Below are 19,104 nucleotides of genomic sequence, written 5' to 3' on the forward strand. Positions count from 1 at the left end.
ATTTTTGTCTAATATATAAAAAAGGGTATTTAAGTTTTTTTTTTTTTTAAATTAAATAAAAAAATCATTTTTATTTTTATTAAGTTATAAGAATATTTTAATAAAATTAGTGATATGATATATAATTTTAAAAAAAAAATCTGATGCTGACATGAAAAATAAATTTCAAAAGTGTTCGAAAGTCTACGTTCATTTGAGTATCTAATCTAATAATGATAAAACAAATGAATGCATAGTTTTTAGCATGTAACCAAAGTGTTGTGTTGATGCATGCATTTAGGCGTAGTAAGTGTTCCAGATGAACTCAACATAGCTGCCGTGTTGATGTTGAAGTAATTTTGCGAGTTGAGTTCCACACTTCCACGTAGATGATCACATTTCCTACGCATAACGCATGGCATAGCTCGAGCTTGCAATTGGAATGATCAGAAACAAGAACAAGCAACAGTCGACACACGCGCGATGTCACGTGAGTCAGGACCCGCCAAAATTATTAATGGAGAAACAATAATAAAAGAAGAATAATAACTGGGTAATCTCTGACTCATCACGTTCTTCTCTAATATCTTTCTTCACGCATATGGTGGTGTTCCTATTCTACTGTCACTTCTCATCTCCAAAACCCTACCCTCTCTCCACCAATGGATTCTCCCACCACCAACAATCACAACCACATCCACACTCACCACCTCAACGGCGCCTCCACCATTTCCCAACCATCCAAGAAGCCTAAGCTCTTATCATCATCCTTCATCACTCCCGCCGAGATTCACGAGGAATTCTCCCACCACGACCCCTCCGTCGCCCGCATCAACAACGGCAGCTTCGGCTGCTGTCCCGCCTCCGTCATCGCCGCCCAGCACCGCTCCCAGCTCCACTACCTCCGCCAGCCCGACAACTTCTACTTCAACGAACTCAAGAAAGGGATCCTCCAATCCCGCACCATTATCAAGGACCTCGTCAACGCCAAACACGTCGATGAGATCTCCATCGTCGACAACGCCACCACCGCCGCCGCCATCGTCCTCCAGCACACCGCTTGGTCCTTCCACGAAGGAACCTTCCAGAAGGGCGACGTTGTCCTCATGCTCCATTACGCTTACGGCGCCGTCAAAAAGTCCATGGAGGCCTACGTCACCCGCGCCGGAGGCCACGTCATCGAGGTACCCCTCCCTTTCCCCGTCGCTTCCAACGAAGAAATCGTTAGAGAGTTTAGAAAAGCATTGGAGAGAGGAAAGAGTGAGGGAAAGAGGATCAGGTTAGCCGTTATAGATCACGTTACTTCGATGCCGTGTGTGGTGATTCCGGTGAAGGAATTGGTTCAGATTTGTAGGGAGGAAGGGGTTGAAAAGGTTTTTATTGATGCTGCACATTCAATTGGGTGTGTTGATGTTGATATGGAAGAGATTGGTGCTGATTTTTATACCAGCAATTTGCATAAGTGGTTCTTTTGCCCTCCTTCCATTGCGTTTTTGTATACAAGGAAAATCCCTAAGGGGGGTTCTGAATTGCACCACCCTGTGGTGTCTCATGAATACGGCAATGGCTTGGCTGTGGAGAGTGCTTGGATTGGGACCAGGGACTATAGTGCCCAATTGGTGGTTCCTGCTGCTTTGGAATTCGTGAATCGGTTCCAAGGGGGAATCGAAGGGATCAAGAAGAGGAACCATGATGCTGTTGTGGAGATGGGGGAAATGCTTGCCCAATCATGGGGGACGCACCTTGGGAGTCCTCCGGATATGTGCGGTAGCATGATCATGGTGGGTTTGCCTACTTCTTTGGGGATTGCTTGTGATGATGATGCTCTTGGGTTAAGGGTGCATTTAAGGGAACAGTTTGGGGTTGAAGTCCCTATATACTATCGGCCGCCGAGAGATGGCGAAGTCGGGTGTGTAACTGGATATGCCCGGATTTCTCATCAAGTCTACAACAAAGTTGATGACTATCACAAGTTCAGGGATGCAGTTAACCAACTTGTCAATAATGGTTTTACCTGTGCTCTCCTTTCAGGCTAAAGAGGTGTGCTCCTCTGCTTTGCTTTAAACAATACATTCATTTTTTGTTAATAAATGGTTGCAAATTTTGAAGTTGCATTGGATGTATAATTCTGATGCTGCTGGCTCATTTAGCAGATGATGAAATCCGCTGAGTCTAACGGTTTTTGAATCACTAATGTTTAATTTTGACAGCATTGCAGCATCAAAGCTGAGCTCATGCTTCCTTATAGTTTATATGTTTGAACGCTGCCTGTTAAGCATTAGAGACATCATAGATTTACATTATTTTCTAGAGAAATGTTAGGGGACCATCAGAATTTATTGTTTTTGGCTATCATTTAGCTATCAACTCAATGCCTTTCGTCTAGTTCTTTTAGTCTAGTAATCAAACAACATGTTTTATCCCATACTTTTAAACATTGATAGCTAACTGATGACCCTCTAGCATTCCTCTATTTTTTATCCAGTAATAGGAAATTAACGGCAGTTACTAATTTCTCTCATTAGCCATTGTGTAGGTAGATTATTAAATTTGAATACCTTATGAATCTAATCGTGTTACCAAATTTCACTGATGTTTTTCTATGTCAGTCTTCAAAAATGCCATAGATTAACCCTATTTCCTCCCTCTCAAAGTAAAGGAGACAAATTTTGTGTATATATTTAATTTGTAGGGCAACAATCAAACGATTGATCTTTCATTTTCAGAATTTTTCATTATATATATGGTTGTTCGGATTGAATATTGAGAATTTACTCTGCAGAATGATTAAATTTACCATAGATAATTTCTGCTGTGTACTTATCTATTGAAACCAGTTCTTAAACAGGAATGCTTGTCTTGGGGAAGCATTACTGAAAAGAGCTACTATTCTATGTTTTTAACTTTTCTTGTGTATAATTAAAGAAAATACCAAGAAGTTCAATTATGACACTGCTGACACACTATATAGAGGAGATTTTAATAAAGAGAGCAGATTCATTTAAAACTGTCTGGAAAAGTTCATGCAATTTATTATGTTTATCTGCATACAACATTTGTCATTCAGATGGGGTTTGTTTGCAAGTTTTTATTTTCAAGGGAAAGGAATGGAAGGTAATGGTTTAGGGTCTAAATCTTATAGATCATTTGATTCTTCAAACCTTCACTTCCTTCCTTTTCACCCGAAAATCATAATACATTCATAACTACTTACATACATACCATTAGGGTTTAGGGGATTTGTTATGATTCTACTTGTTTCTTATTTAGAGCAATATGCTGCTTATTTGCAGTTAGTAAAAGCTTCAAAGTAGTTTTATGACGAATAAAACTGGATGGTTCTGCGGCTGCTCACGAGCTGGATTTGTTGTAATGGTTTCGGTACCATGAACTCCAGGTTGTGTAGAGAAACTGCAGAAAATGTTCATCTTTGCTTTGCTGCATCGTTCCCTGGGGATTAACTTCAATGTTGATGAGGTCATGTATTGATCATTGTAAATATAATCCTGATTCTCAGATGGTTTGATGCTTTTGACCTTCACTATGCCAATTGAAGTTTTAAGTTTAGCTCAATGCCAATTTTTCCACTGTATATCTACCATGCCATGTTCATTTCTCCACCATTGATGAAGCTGTGGGGATTTGATCGTAGGTCATGTTGATCCTAATTTCCTAATCCTTTCACTACAATTGCACCACCATATGCAAATAACAGCAAAGCTAAATTTGACGTAAGTTGCCTGGCCTGATTTATGCTTTACTTATTTTAAATATATACATTAATTATAAAACTAATAATATTCAATTTAGTAATTTCGGTACACATTGATTTCTTTTAAAATTTTATTTTATTGATAAAATTGCTCTCTTTGTTTATTATTTCTCAAGATTGTCTCTCCTCCTCAATGATAAGGTTATGGTTAAGAAAATAAATTGATTAATGTTAGTATTATTCGAGTAATTATTTATGGACAAAATTCTCTATACAAATTACATTTTTTATGGAATACTCGTTAATAAAACTTTAATTTTTAAAAATGATTTTTTTTTCACAATATAATATACTAAAATTGAAAGTTTTTGCTGGGTTTCCTAACAAGGTTATTTCAATTGAAAAATTTTCTATTTTTGAATAAATGTACTATACATGAATAGAAAATTAGAAAATTTCAAATTTCTTTTAACTTTCCAATAAATACCTTTTATTATTAAAGCTATTAATAAATTCTAGCAAAAATCTCGTTCTAAAAAGTATTCTTGAAATTAATAGTAGTAGTAATATTTTTGAAAATTTCCTTGATTGATGATTCCAAATATGCTGAAGAGATTTGACCCATGGCCCAATGGCGTAACAACCGGATCAAACAAAACAGACCAAGTGGTGAGTAGTGGAGAAGGAGAGGGAGAGAGAGAATCACTAGTGACTAGTGAGCGAGTGAGGGAGAGAGAGATCCTTTGGAAACCGCCAGAGTCCCATACACCACACCACAGTCCACACTCACTTCAAGCACCTCCTTCTTCCCCCCTTTTCTCTCTGAATTGGTTAATTCCTTTCTGTAAAACCCTAACCCTAAAATCACAATTCACTCACTCTCTCTGGACATGTACCTCCACGCGCCGGCCACGCCCTCCACCTGCACCAACTGCGGCGTCACCAGCCGTTGGTTCTTCCACTACGTCCACCTCCGCAACACCGAGCGCCACCTCTGCACCTCCTGCGTCCTCCGCCTCCACCCCTCTTCCTTCTGCCCTTCCTGCTTCGAGTTCTTCGACCACCCTCTCTCCACCTCCTCTGCCGCCCCTAACCGCTTCCTCTCCTGCGTCAAGTGCTCCTCCCTCACCCACGTCCGCTGCCTCCCCTCCCCTCCCCCATCCGCCTCCACCTTCCTCTGCCCTCCATGCTCCACTCCCTCCCCTTCTTCCTACTCTTTCTTCCAAGTTGACCATTCTGCCCCTCCTCACAATCTTGATACCAAACTTGCTTCCGTCCTCCTCTGCGCCTCCAAGATCGCCAGCTCCTCCCTCAACCGTTACCACTCTTTCGCCCGCGTCAAGGCCGATCGCTCCGTCCGTGAGTCCGCCGCCGCCAGGAAGAAGGCCAAGGACGCCCTCGATCACCTCTCCGCCGTCGAAAACGCCAAGCGGGCCGCCACCGCCGGGGTTTCTGGGTCGAGGAATCTCGGGATTCACAAGGTTACGAACCCTGTGAGTGTGAATGCGAATGGTAATGGGTTATCTGATAACAAGAATGGTTTCGGAGGTAACAATGGGATCGCAACCGCAACTGGAACGAGTGAGGATGTGAAATTGGAGCGTGTACAGAGCAATAACGGTGGTAGATAATTGATTGATTCATGGTGTTGGCTTTGGCTAAACCTAATTGGGTTGAGTTCCATTTGTTAATTAATGAATCAATTGAATATTGAGATGAATTCTGCTAGTTTTTTAACCCAAAATTGGTTATTTTTAGCTGACTATTTTGTAGTTAGAATCTGGATTTTGATCATGTGACAAGTGGGAACATAATTGACTTTGTGTAAAGTTTTCATTCCATGCTTTTGTGATTATGTAATTCTATTGATTTGGAAATTGCCCTTCTGTAATTATGCTATGCTCATTTTCTGATATTTAACATTCTACTCTATTCTTTCGTTCTTCAGAATATATAGTTTTTCTAATTTGTTCTGTTTGATTTTACTAAAAGGAAGCTGGTGAGTTTGTATGATCCTATTTTGCAGCAAATGACAACAAATGAGTAATAAAAAAGAATGCATCTGAGTGGATATACCTTTTCATAAATAAAGAAAATAACTTAGTAGACTTTGTGCACATGACAGGCACAAGGCTACAAACTTTTCTTTTGCCCTCTTAAAAATTGAATCAAAAGAATGTCGAGCGATTACAATGGTTTTTCAACTGAACCACAGTATCAGAGTCTCTCCCTTGTACCACTTCTCACTTTTAAGCGCGTGCTAGGAGTATTTCTGGTCAAAAACAAAGAATGCAACATTTGTTGAAGGTATTATTAACGCTGGTAGCAAACATCGTTCCTCTCCGTGCATATAGTTTTCATCCCACACTTAATTTTATCACACAGTCAACGGGATCATGTCCCTGCATGCTTTGGATTCCTATGAACTGTCCGAAGCATCTAAGCCGCAGGTCTTTTTGGCTTCTCTGTTCATTTCCTTCTCCGAAAATGAGAAATATAGACTGGAGCAAAAGTTGCAGCAGTATGCCAAAATACAGTGTCAGAAACCATGACAAGTCATCCTCCATTATAGCAGCAGTTAATAGTTTTGTCAACCAAGATCAGTGGGATTTGTAGGCTTCTGCAATCAACAAAATAAGAAAACCTCAATTCACAAAACCTGTGTGTATCTACATTAACAAAAACAAAGAATCTAAAGTCTTATCCCTCTTTGCAGCAAATACATAATATAGAATAACCGAAGTTTAAAGTTGTCTCTAAGATCCGTTTTATTTCACCCCATTATAAGTAAGATAGATGCTTGCACCCAAAACATGGTGTCTATAATGTAAAAAATGGTAAAATGTCCTGTAATTTTAGTTTTATCCAGGTTACATGAGTCATTTGATAATGTAAGTCTTACCAAGCATGGCAAATAGATTTGAATGAAGCTGACATCTGAACAGCAGCATCTCTGATTTTAAAATTGTCTTGGCGCTGCAACTCTAGTTGCAGAATACCGAATAGACGACTCTTAATGCATAGCAGCACCAATTATGGAACTAGCATGAAAACTCTCGGTACATGGAATGCTGGTGTTTCATGTCTCTCCAAGCCCTTCTGCAAGTATATTGCTAACAGTATCTTGAGCGGCAGAATTATCAATCGATAATATATCCTGACTCCTCGTTTCTCTAGCATCAGATCCGATCAACAATTTATGAGTGGTAGCATCAGGAAGCCAACCCTTTTCTAACATTAGGTCCAGTAACCTCCGTGCCTCATGTTTCTTACCCTCTTTCCACAGGCCGGTTATCAATAAGCCAAACATTGCCGAATTCAAAATGTCAGATTCGGAAAGAAGCTTATCAATAGCACTGGATATCATACATAACTGGGAATGATTGGCTATGAATGACAGCTGATCAAATAGTTTACCTGGATCAGGTACTATGCCTTCATTTATCATCATATTGAAAAACAACACGCATTTCTTCACTTGATTCTGTTTACTCATGGTATGAATGAGGATGCAATATGTTTCTGCATCAAGATTGCAGCCCGCTACTAACATTTGTGAAAGGACCACCAACAGGTCTTTTGCCTTCCCGGATTTAGACAACTCACGCATGATTGTAGTGTGCGCGTCAATACAGCAAGATGTACCACAGCAAGAAGCCAACTGCCACAGATTTATAGCTTTATTGACCTGGCATTCATCACATAAACATTTTATCAACTTACAGTAGGACGAAGGATGAAGAGAGCATCTGTTCAAGGCCATGTGGTAGAAAACTTCAACAGCCGCTTCAGAATTTTTTATGTCACAGAGGCCTGCAAGTAGTTCAGAATAAGATGTACTATCCAAAAGCCAGCATTTGGCACGAGTTCGACGAAAAAGTCCAAATGCATCTTCATACTTGCCCACTCTGCAGTAGCCAAGTATAAGAGCAGAATATGTTTCGACATCAAGATGAACTCGTAACTTCAACATTTTTCCAAGAAGTTCAATTGCCTTCCCGATGTTTTCCTTTTCACAAAGGCATCTAACGAGGATGCTCCAAGAATGACAATCAGCTATATTCCTCTCAAACATTGAATCAAGCAGGAAATATGCATCCAGAATATTACCGGCATTGCAGCAACCTTCAAGCAATGCATTGTAAGGAGCAGTTTCGAGGACTTGTTTATCTTCTAAAAACATTATAGCCTCACTTACTTTTCCCAACTCACAAAAGCAATTAACCAGATCAACAAAATCATCATCACTGGGTGAGATATCACTTTCTATCATACCATTTATAAGGCATATAGCAGAATCTAAATGGAGATTTCTGCACAAACACCTCACCAGATCCCCATAAATTAATGAATCTGGCTTAACATCAGAAGCTTTCATCATTTCAAATAACCTTACTCCCATCTCTACTTTATTTTCATTGCACAAAAGAGGTATGGAAAAGGAATAGAAACTCATATCAAGCTGATATTTTTGTTCAAAGATTTCCCCCATAACAGAAATAGCCTCATCCACTCGATTTTTCGCAACTAGGCCCTTCACAAGAATTTCAAACGTCTTACTATTTGGACAACATCCTTTATTCCCCATCCTCCTAAATTGATTCAAGGCCAATTCAACCTGATTATTCATGAACAGTGCCTCCAACAAATAATTCAAAGTATGTACCGTTGGTAGGATTCCTGTCTTCACCAACTCCTTATAAACAAACAAGGCATTTTGAAAATCTCCACTTTCTTCCACTAGGGCTCCCAGCAAAACATTGAAAACTTCTACTGGGGGCTTATATACACCCGAATTCTTCAAGTTCCTAAACACTTCCATAGCTTCATTAATCCTATGATGTTTCACAAAGGTATGAATCAATGCTAGAAGAGCTTCTTCCGCATCAGGGCACCAATCCTTTAGCATGCTTTGACATAAAGCCCCCATCTTTTGAACATTCCCAGCCATACCCAATTTCCAAATGATCCCAAAATATGTATGGGAACTGTGGCGGAACCTCTTCTGCGTAGAAGCCCATTTGAATGTCTTCACCGCAGAATCCAAATCACTAGTACGGTTCAAAACCCGGATCAAGTTATCGGGCATAAGTTTATTCCTCAAAAAGTTAATATTTTGATGAAACTCAGATGAATCATTGGAGGTTGCAATGCTTTCGGTAAGATCTTCAACATGACGGGGGCATGAGGTTGAAGAAATCGAAGCACTTCGAGAAACCCATCTGAGGATTCGAGTTGAATATGCTAAAGATTGGAGCTTTAGTGCCATAGAGCAAATAATGAATTCCCCAATTTATGTACAGAAAGAAGAACAGAGAAAGATTAAAACATCGGCCTGAAATCTGACCTGAGACTGAGAAGCACCTACCAGTTTTGAACAAACGCCATGGAGTTCCGAGTTTCGACCGTCTCATTCAAGTTTTGCCTTTTTTTTTTTTTCTTAAAAGAGATGTAATTAAGGGGCTTTTTGGGCATTTAAGTTTAAAGTTTGGGAAGAGTTTCAGGTGTCGAGAATACTGGTGTTCTAGTTGTTTTAATCGTTGATCTAAATTATAAAAAATATATAATATATATTAATTAAAATTAACGGTTAAAACAACTAAAATACCAGTCTCCGTACACTTAAAATTTTTCCTAAAATTTGTATATATTCTTTGGAGTTCTTTTTTGTTTCATAGAGAATTAAGTTTAAATGGCTGGGCTCCTTACTTTGATTTATAACTTCAGTTTACTTGAATAATTATTGGAGATCAGATTTATAGGTATGCAGACCCCCAAAAAAATTGTAGATATTTTTAGATGTACGTGAGTTTTATTTATCAATTCTTATAAAAAATATCAAAATTTTTTAAATATTTTTATAAAAACAAATAGACAAGAATCATGAACATTTAAAAATATCCACATATCAGCCACCAAAAAAAATCCACAGATTATAATGTTGGTCTAAAAAATTAGTTTTTAATTTTTATCATAATATTTTTTATATAATTATATGTATTTATCACTCTCATCCAAATAGAATCAAAAATAAATTTTTTATTTTTTTAATTATTTGATAAAATATAATCTTTTATCTTATATTTTTTAAATAACAAAAAATATAAAAAAATATTAAATAACAAAAAAACATATTTTACCAAATATTTAAAAAAAATTAAAAAAATTAATTCCATATCAATACAAATTCATTTATATATTTTTTTATTATTTTGTAATTATATTTTATTTATATATTTTTATTTATATTATATTTTCACCAAATATTCTTTCTTTTTTTTTCTTTTTTTTTTTTTTGCTGATCATGGTCAAAGAAGCGGGACTAATTCCGGAAAAGAAAAAATAGAGAGACTTCCGGCAGTTCCCTAACCCGTACGCTTAAAATAATTCGAGAATGTCGTGAAAATTTTCTTTACAAAAAAAATGAGGAAGGTTTTTAGTCATTTAAACAAGTGTAATTATCTGTACATCACATGTGATAAAATTAAAATTATAATTTTAAATTATTTTATTAAAATTAATTTAAATTATAATAATTTAATTAATAAAAAAAATAATGAGTTATACACTTAATTTAATATTAATTGTATTAACTTTAAAATAGTTATTAACCAATTTTAATAATTTATTTTTTTAATAAATTAGACATATATACTAGATGTAATCATAAATAAAGATAAGATATAAAGTAATATGTTGATAATACTAATATTTTAATTAAAAAGTCTCCAAATTTTTACTCTGTGTATCATATAACTAATTTGTAATTAGACAAAATGAAAATATTTAGACTAAATTTATTGCGTGAATAAGATGATTGGGTACACAATAAATTTCCAAAAAGTACTTACATTATCGTTCTGTTACGGATCCGGCCCACGGATCCCGGACCCAGGATCGAACCCAATCCCGGTTTCCTGGGTCCAACCCGCTTCACTCTTTTGGAAGGTCCAAAATCGGTCCTCTAGAAACTCCCAACCGACTTTCGAATTTAAATGTATCCCTTATCTTAGCTAAATAAGATAAGATAAGATAAGATAACTACCATCACCTATAAATAGAGGACCCAGGTCCCTTCAGGTATTCATTCATTCCACACACTTTACACCTCTCAGATCCATTCTGACTTGAGCGTCGAAGTGTCTTTGCAGGTACCTCCCCCCATCGTTCCAGTCGCGCGACCCGATCTTCGCCTCGACCCGCAGGTTTCCAATCCATCCTTCAACCCGTACCAGAGACATCTTGTACATTGGCGCCGTCTGTGGGGAACTGCGCCGTCCAAAGCCGGAATGGGGGACGTACTGGAAGAAACCTCCTCAGGCCGGGATGACTCTCGACCGCTCCATCCGACCCCAGAACACCAGGAGGTCATAAACCAAGGCAGGATAGCAAGCACTATCCACCACATGAACGATCATATCACGGAACCGCGACACCCCGAGAAAACAGGGGACAAAGCAGCACAAATCATTCAAGACCTCTGCCTCCGGGTCCAAGAACTCGAAGGCAAATTGGCCACCAAGGAAAGACACAACAACGAACACGGAAGCCATGTAACTTCCCGATCAAAATCTCGCCACGGCAGGTCGCCAACTCGGCGACACGACAGAAGAAACGGTCGCAGCACCTCACGCAACCACGGACGAGAGAAATCGCCAAAACGGCGACACAGCAAAAGGCACAACCGCAGCGCTTCCCGAGATCTGAGTCGTCAGCACGACTCGGACGAAGATCGGCGACACCGAGATACCAAGCGCACAAGAAATGACCACACAATAATGGGAGCCACGCCTTTCACAGAAAGGATTTTAAGAGCAAAACTCCCTAAAGGTTTCGACAAACCCACCGACATGAAGTACGACGGAACCAAAGATCCCCACGAACATCTAACGGCCTTCGAGGCCAGGATGAACTTAGAATGAGCAGCAGACGCGGTCCGATGCAGGGCCTTCCCGGTAACCCTAGCTGGACCGGCAATCAAATGGTTCAACACCCTCCCAAACGGATCCATAGCCAGTTTCCACGACATAACGCGAAAGTTCATGGCCCAGTTCACGACCAGAATCACTAAAGCCAAACACCCCATCAGCCTACTAGGGGTCACGCAAAAACAAGAAGAATCCACAAGGAAATACCTCGACTGCTTCAACGACGAATGCTTAACGGTCGATGGACTCACGGATTCCGTCGCTAGCCTCTGCCTAACCAACGGGCTCATGAATGAAGACTTTCGCAAACACCTCACCACCAAATCAGTATGGACCATGCACGAGATCCAAAACGTTGCCAAAGATTACATCAATGACAAGGAAGTCAGCCAAGTCGTCGCCGCCAATAAACGGCAACACGGTAACGCCCAACACGGCAACTCAGCGCCCCGACATAACCCACCACCTAAAGAAAATCAAAGGGACCACCCCAAACTGACAAACACAAACCGATCACCAAGAATCGACAAATTCTCTAATTACACTCCCCTGACAGCACCAATTACCGAGATATACCACCAGATCGCGGATCGAGGCATCATCCCAAAAGCCCGACAACTCAAAGAAAGAATAGGCGGCAACAAAACCCTTTACTGCGACTACCACCGAGGTTACGGGCACAGAACACAAGATTGTTTCGACCTTAAAGACGCCCTCGAACAAGCCATAAGAGACGGCAAGCTCCCAGAGTTCGCCAAAATAATCAGAGAACCAAAACGTGCAGAAAGAGACAGGACACCGGAAAGAGAAGGGCGCAACCCAAGAGCACAAAAACAACCCCCTAGGGAAAACCCAGAAGAAGACCCAACCATCATAGTAAACGTCATCACAGGCAAAGACATAACGGGCAAGTCAAAATCAACATTGAAAAAGATCTCAAGGTCATGGATGTCAGAAACCAAGCCCCTACCACCTTGGCTGACAATACGATAACCATCCTACCCGAGGATTGCCAGCACGGCACCTCGGCTGAAGACGCCCCTTTCGTCATCTCAGCAAGGATCGAAACAGGACTAGTACGAAGGATACTGGTAGACACCGGGGCAGACTCAAACATCCTTTTTCGAGGAGCCTTCGACAAGCTCGGACTCCACAACGACAACCTCCAAACACACCGCAACGGTGTCACGGGACTCGGAGATAACTTCCTTAAACCAGACGGCTCGATCACCCTCCCCATCACCATAGGGACAGGTAACCAAAGGAAGACAATCCTAGCCGAATTCGTGGTCCTCAAAGACTCCACAGCCTACAACGTCATCCTCGGAAGAAAAACAATCAATGACTTTTCCGCTGTCATCTTTACCAAATACCTCCTCATGAAGTTCACAACCGACGACGGCTCGATTGGCACTATCCACGGAGACAGAGAAGTCGCAGCAGAGTGCGACAACACCAACCTAGCCCTACGGAAGAAATCCCGAGATGCGGCCGGAATATTCCTAGCCGACCTGGACGCCCGACAAGACGGCCAACCCAGGCCAGAGCCAGAAGGCGACATGGAAAAACTACAAATAGGGCCAACCAAAGAGGAATACACATTCATCAACAGGAACCTCCCATATGATCTTAAAGAGGATCTCTCTCAACTCCTGAAGCAAAATAGAGACCTATTCGCATTCACACCAGCCGACATGCCGGGAATAAACCCCGACCTAATGTCCCACCGGTTAGCCGTGGACCCCAAAGCTAAACCCGTAGCACAAAGAAGACAAAAAATGTCACCAGACCGAGCCGCCGAAGTCAAGAAGCAAGTCAAAGCCTTACTCGAAGCCAACTTCATAAGGGAACTCCTCTACACGACCTGGCTAGCCAACGTCGTATTGGTGAAAAAATCTAACAGAAAATGGCGAATGTGCGTCGACTACACGGACCTCAATAAAGCCTGCCCAAAAGACGCCTTTCCCCTACCAAACATCGACAGATTAGTAGATGCCGCATCCGGCCATCGATACCTCAGCTTCATGGACGCATACTCCGGCTATAACCAGATTCCGAAGCACCGACCTGACGAAGAAAAAACAGCATTCATCACCCCAGAAGGGACATATTGTTACACGGTAATGCCCTTCGGCCTAAAAAATGCCGGAGCCACTTACCAAAGACTCATCAAACAAGATATTCCAGAATCTGTCCGGAAGCAAACTAGAAGTCTACATAGATGACATGCTCGCCAAGACCGAGTCAGGCGAACAACTCGTCAGCGACCTTAGCCTCATAATGAACACCCTACGGAAACACCAGATGTGACTCAATCCAACAAAATGTGCCTTCGGAATGGAGGCGGAAAAGTTCCTTGGCTTTATGATCACGCAACGCGGAGTCAAAGCCAACCCGGAAAAATGTCGTGCCATCCTTGAAATGACAAACCCTAAAAACCTTAACGACATCCAAAAGCTCACCGCACGGCTCACGGCGTTATCCCGCTTCCTCGGAGCATCGGCACAAAAAGCAATACCCTTCTTTAAGTTAATGAAGAAAGGAGCCCCTTTCAACTGGGAAGCAAAATGCGAAGAAGTATTCCAACACTTCAAAAGAGTCTTAGCAGAACCACCGGTTCTCGCTAAACCCCAAATAGGAGAAACCATGTACCTATACCTCTCCATAACGGAAGAAGCGCTCACAGCGGCGCTCATCCGCGAAAAAAAGAGAAAGGAACAAGAACCTATCTACTTCATAAGCAAAGTCTTGCAAGAAGCGGAAACTCGCTACTCATGTCTAGAAAAATTAGCTTTCGCACTCCTCACGGCTTCCCGGCGCCTGCGACAATACTTCCAGGCCCACCCTGTGATGGTCCGAACTGACCAGGCGGTCAAACAAGTACTACAAAAACCCGACCTAGCGGGAAGAATGCTAGCATAGTCCATCGAACTATCTCAATTCCAAATCAAGTTCGAACCCCGGTACGCAATCAAAGCACAGGCCATGGCTGACTTTATCGCCGAGATGACCTCAGGAAACTCCACCTCCGAATCATGGAAACTACATGTTGACGGCTCATCAAACGTCACCTCCGGAGGTGCCAGAGTCATTCTCGAGAGTCAAAATGGAGTCGTAATCGAACAATCAGTACGATACGAATTTCCAGTATCAAACAACCAAGCAGAATATGAGGCCCTCTTGGCAGGCCTAGCCCTAGCCCGGGAAGTCGGAGCAAAGGTCCTAGAAGTAAATACCGATTCACAGGCAGTCAGTTCCCAAATTAACGGAGACTACCAGACACGAGATCCCCTGCTCCAACAATACCTCGCCAAGGTAAACAAACTGAAAGAAGGATTCGAGCACGTTACCATACAACACGTTCCTAGGGAACGAAACGCCAGGGCAGACCTACTTTCCAAACTAGCCAGTACCAAACCAGGACACGGTAACAAATCGCTAATTCAGAAAGTCGTTAAGTCTCCCTCCGTGTCAACAAAAACCAACGCTCATCTGATATTCTCGAACCTGGGATCTTGGACCTACCCTATCCTACAGTACCTCCTCGACGGAATACTGCCGCCGGACCCCAAAGAGGGAAAACGAATAAAAAGGGAAGCCGCCAACTATACCGTTGTTGCAGGACAACTATACAAACGTGGATTCTCGCAACCCCTGCTCAAATGCGTCGAACCCGGGGACACGGAGTACATACTCCGTGAAATCCACGAAGGTTGCTGCGGCCACCACGTCGGAGGTAAAACATTAGCCCAAAAAGCCATCAGGGCAGGCTACTTCTGGCCCACGGTTATCCGGGATTCCATACAAATAGTTAAAAACTGCGACAAATGCCAAAGGCACACCAATATCCACCAAGCCGCCCCTCACCAGCTCAGCATCATATCGGTAGAACGGCCATTCGGCACTTGGGGGATCGACCTCGTCGGGACCTTTCCTACGGCACCCGGTCAACTCAGGTATCTCATCGTCGCCATAGACTACTACACCAAGTGGATCGAAGCCGAACCCCTGGCCTCCATAACGGCAACCCAATGCCGAAAATTCCTCTAGCGACAGATCATCACCTGATTCGGGATCCCCGAGATCGTTATCTCGGACAACGAAACCCAATTTGCTGACAAAAAGTTCAGAGAATTTTTAGAAGGGCTACGTGTATCTCACCGTTTCAGCTCGGTAGAACACCCCCAAACAAACGGACAAGTGGAATCCGCGAACAAAATAATCGTCAAGGAACTCAAGAAACGACTCGACGAAGCCAAAGGGCTATGGGCGGATGAACTCGGATCATTCTTATGGTCGTATCGCACGACCCCCCAGACAGCCACCGGGAAAACCCCCTTCCGATTAACATACGGCACGGAGGCCGTTATTCCAGTAGAGATCGGAGACCCCAGTCCACGGAGAACGATCGGGGGTAACGACGAAGAAGCAGATAAAGTAAGAAGCGTAGCCCATCTCAGGGAGCTAGCCCTAAAACAGAGAATCAGCCTAAGATACAACCACGGAGTCATCCAGCGAGAATTCGCAACTGACGACCTCGTCCTACGACGAAACGACATCGGTCCCCCAACCCCAGGAGAGGGAAAACTCACCTCCAACTGGAAAGGGCCATACAGAATCAAGGCTGCAATCGGAAAGGGAGCATACAAGCTCGAACGGCTCAACGGCAACGAAGTCCCGAGGACATGGAACGCCGCCAACTTACGACGATACTACACCTAGACCGACCTCCCTAGGTCACCTCTTTTCTTTGTTTTTCTCATATCACTTATCTTCTCATTTTACGAATCTTAAATTCTTTATTTCGCTCAAGTATCAATCCCGGGTACTCTTTCCCGCCACATACGGAGGGTTTTAACGAGGCCCGTGCATCAATAAAATTCCATTAAAAGTTATCCCTATTCTCTTTATTTTTTAAAACTGACCCAAATACGGAACAGAAACACGGCCACCACTGGGAGACCGATCACCCCCAGGCCCGAAATACGGATATCCATGTAAAAATCGACCTCACGACGGTCCGCCCACCCCAAACAGGGAACAAATAAACAATAGAACAGCTTAAAACGGAATATAGAAAGAGGCCCGAACGGTTACACGGCGCACGGCCAACCAAATACCCAAAGCAAAGTTCAAAACAAAATTCAAAATACAAGATATAAAGCTACTCAAGGTCGACAATTCGGCCATCGCGGACGGTCTTGAAAGCCCCTATCACAGACACGTCCACACCCGGAGCCAACACCAGGGCCTGAGCCTTCATCGTCTCCTCAGTAGCGACAATCGCATCCTTAGCATCAGCCAACAGCTCCGACTTCTCCCTCTTCAGAGCTGCAACTTCAGCCTTCAAAACCTCCAGCTCGCTAAGAAACATGGCAGCTTGAGAACTCGCGTCGGAAGCCCGTTGTCGCTCCGCACTCAGTTGGGAAAGAAGTGAAGACTCTACCTCGGAAAGACAGAGGATCTCCGCCCCAGCCTCCTCGGAAGACTTCATGCTCTCTCCCTAGCGACCTCAGCAGCCTCGAGCTGCTCCTTCAATTTAGCCACCTCAGCGTGCGAATGACGAAGTTTTTTGTCCAACAAACTAACCTGAGCCATCACGGGTTCGGCCTTCCGAACAACAACAGCAGATCGGAGAAGGGCACGATACACCGACTTAGCCTGGAACGAAACATCACAATCATCGAAAAACGGCTCCGTCCCAGGCATCAAGTGCTGATCAATAAACCCAGAAGCATCAAAATGCCGATCCATTACACTGGGCACAGCACCCTCCTCCTCAAAAGTCTCACTGCTAGGCTCCTCGAGCTTCTTCCTCTTCTGAGAAGCCTCAGCAGCCGTAACTACGACAACTTCAGGTGAGTTCGCGGGACCAGGCGAAGCCTGAGCACCAACCTGCACCCCCGAAGAAATCACCTCCTGAGAAACCGGCTGAGAATTCACAGCAGGATTGGAGACAGGGGTAGAAGGAGACGAAGACCCCTCCTCCTGACCCATCGCTGCCTTCAACCGTGCCAAAGAAGTCAGCCCACCAGCCATCTCAACTGAAAGAAACCAAAGAAAAATCAAGTTACAAGGTCGGAAAAACAAAACATAAAAAACCAAGAAAGGGACAAAGCACACACCGATATACGTCCGACAAGCCTCGGGATCCCCCATGACATCTCGAGGATTCAACGGACGCTCGCCAAACAAATGCCACAAAACGGTGGCAACGTCCTTATCCTCCCGAGATAAACCGTCATAGGTGACCTTAGTCAAAACCGACGGGCCGGCACGAAAGTTCCAATACGTTGGAAACCGGCGTACGCCCTCTGGCGTCAGCCAAAACGGATGATGCCCCTGGACGGGGCGCACCTTAAAGTACTCCCTTTTGAAACCGTGAAAGGAATCCTCAAACAACCCAAAAATTCGGCGATGAGGCTGAGCACGAAATGACATATATCCTTTCTTATGCTTCCCTTCCTTAGTCGGAAGAGTGCATAAAAAAAGAAAAAGGAAAACAGGAACAGAAGCCGGAAGATCGAGATACCGGCACACCAACTCGAAAGACCGCACGGCAGCCCAACTGTTCGGGTGAAGCTGAGACGGCGCCACGGAACACCGACTCAGCAGATCTTGAACAAATGGCGAGAAAGGAAACCGCACGCCGAGCCGAGTGAACATCGACTCGTAAACCCACATCCAGTCTGGAACAGCGGGCGAATGAAGGTTCAGATAACAAACGCGCTCGTCGGCATCCGGGAGGACGAGCTCGTACCGCCCCTCCTCATCACCACCACCACAATCGCCCCCTGATCACGGAGCCGTTGAAGATCGTCCTCCGTCATCCGTGACGGAACGCCCCACACATCGCTAGTCACCCAAGTATAGCGAGTGGGGACGCCCCTGGAAAGGGGCTATCGGGGCACCCACACCCTCATTTCTCCGCCGGTGCATACCTAAAACAGGGAGGAGCACTACCATTAACCTACTAACCCTATACAGAAGCAAGACAAAACCTACCGCCACTACCAACCCACACGGTGGTGCTCAGCCCCTTCAAAGACTCGAAAACCACCTCCCAAAACACAAAACACAGTCCAAAAACGAAAAAAGAAAAAGGTAGAACAATGCACGGCAGAAATAGAACAAACAGATACACCATAAAACAAAAACAAGAAAAAGCAAAAAAGACCAACCTGATAATGCAGAAAGTGAGCCTGGAAAGAGCTTGAGAAGAAGAGACAGCAGCAGCACCAAGAGAAATCCACAGAAGGAAGAAGAATATTTCCAAAAGAGAAAACAAAAGAAAATGAAGTAATAGAGGGAAGTGAAGTAATAGAGGGAAGAGAAGTGGAAAGCCAAAAACGGTTTCGAAAAAGGGGCAGAAAAGACGCAAATAACCCTGAACAATAAAATAGCGCACAGGGGCAATAGAGAAAAAATGCCCAAAAAACGTCCCCTCGCAATAAATGCCCCCTTGGAAAAAGAAACCAATAAAGT

The 19,104-nt window shown here is 43.0% G+C and overlaps 3 protein-coding genes across 4 annotated transcripts; 2 read left to right on the forward strand and 1 right to left on the reverse strand.

The window, feature by feature from the left end:
• The first annotated feature begins 305 nt into the window (after window positions 1-305).
• LOC107645985 (Pyridoxal phosphate (PLP)-dependent transferases superfamily protein) lies at window positions 306-3,552 on the forward strand. The gene is made up of 2 exons (XM_016350153.3): window positions 306-2,019; window positions 3,273-3,552. The coding sequence occupies exon 1, from the start codon at window positions 642-644 to the stop codon at window positions 2,013-2,015; it is 1,374 nt and encodes a 457-aa protein (XP_016205639.3). The 5' UTR covers window positions 306-641; the 3' UTR covers window positions 2,016-2,019; window positions 3,273-3,552.
• Window positions 3,553-3,707: 155 nt separating this feature from the next.
• Window positions 3,708-5,568, forward strand: LOC148554632 (uncharacterized). Its single transcript, XM_088489420.1, has one exon. The coding sequence runs from the start codon at window positions 4,582-4,584 to the stop codon at window positions 5,320-5,322; it is 741 nt and encodes a 246-aa protein (XP_088345546.1). The 5' UTR covers window positions 3,708-4,581; the 3' UTR covers window positions 5,323-5,568.
• A 170-nt stretch (window positions 5,569-5,738) lies between these two features.
• LOC107645983 (uncharacterized) lies at window positions 5,739-9,151 on the reverse strand. 2 transcript variants are annotated; one of them, XM_021103967.2, is made up of 3 exons: window positions 7,109-9,141; window positions 6,594-6,967; window positions 5,739-6,311 (listed from the first exon to the last, which is right to left on the reverse strand). In XM_021103967.2, the coding sequence occupies exons 1-2, from the start codon at window positions 8,958-8,960 to the stop codon at window positions 6,771-6,773; spliced, it is 2,049 nt and encodes a 682-aa protein (XP_020959626.1). In that variant the 5' UTR covers window positions 8,961-9,141; the 3' UTR covers window positions 5,739-6,311; window positions 6,594-6,770. The 2 variants fall into 2 exon arrangements, with proteins under 2 accessions (XP_020959626.1, XP_016205634.1); XM_016350148.3 differs by having other exon boundaries at window positions 6,594-9,151.
• Between the last annotated feature and the right edge of the window lie 9,953 nt (window positions 9,152-19,104).

The sequence above is a fragment of the Arachis ipaensis genome, chromosome B6 (assembly GCF_059453495.1).
Source record: "Arachis ipaensis isolate K30076 ecotype BB chromosome B6, ASM5945349v1, whole genome shotgun sequence".
Taxonomy (NCBI): Eukaryota; Viridiplantae; Streptophyta; class Magnoliopsida; order Fabales; family Fabaceae; genus Arachis; species Arachis ipaensis.

Bases quoted from the DNA above. Each gene is read 5' to 3' on its own strand.
- LOC107645985 (XM_016350153.3), top strand. From the start codon at position 642: ATGGATTCTCCCACCACCAACAATCACAACCACATCCACACTCACCAC.
- LOC148554632 (XM_088489420.1), top strand. From the start codon at position 4,582: ATGTACCTCCACGCGCCGGCCACGCCCTCCACCTGCACCAACTGCGGC.
- LOC107645983 (XM_016350148.3), bottom strand. From the start codon at position 8,960: ATGGCACTAAAGCTCCAATCTTTAGCATATTCAACTCGAATCCTCAGA.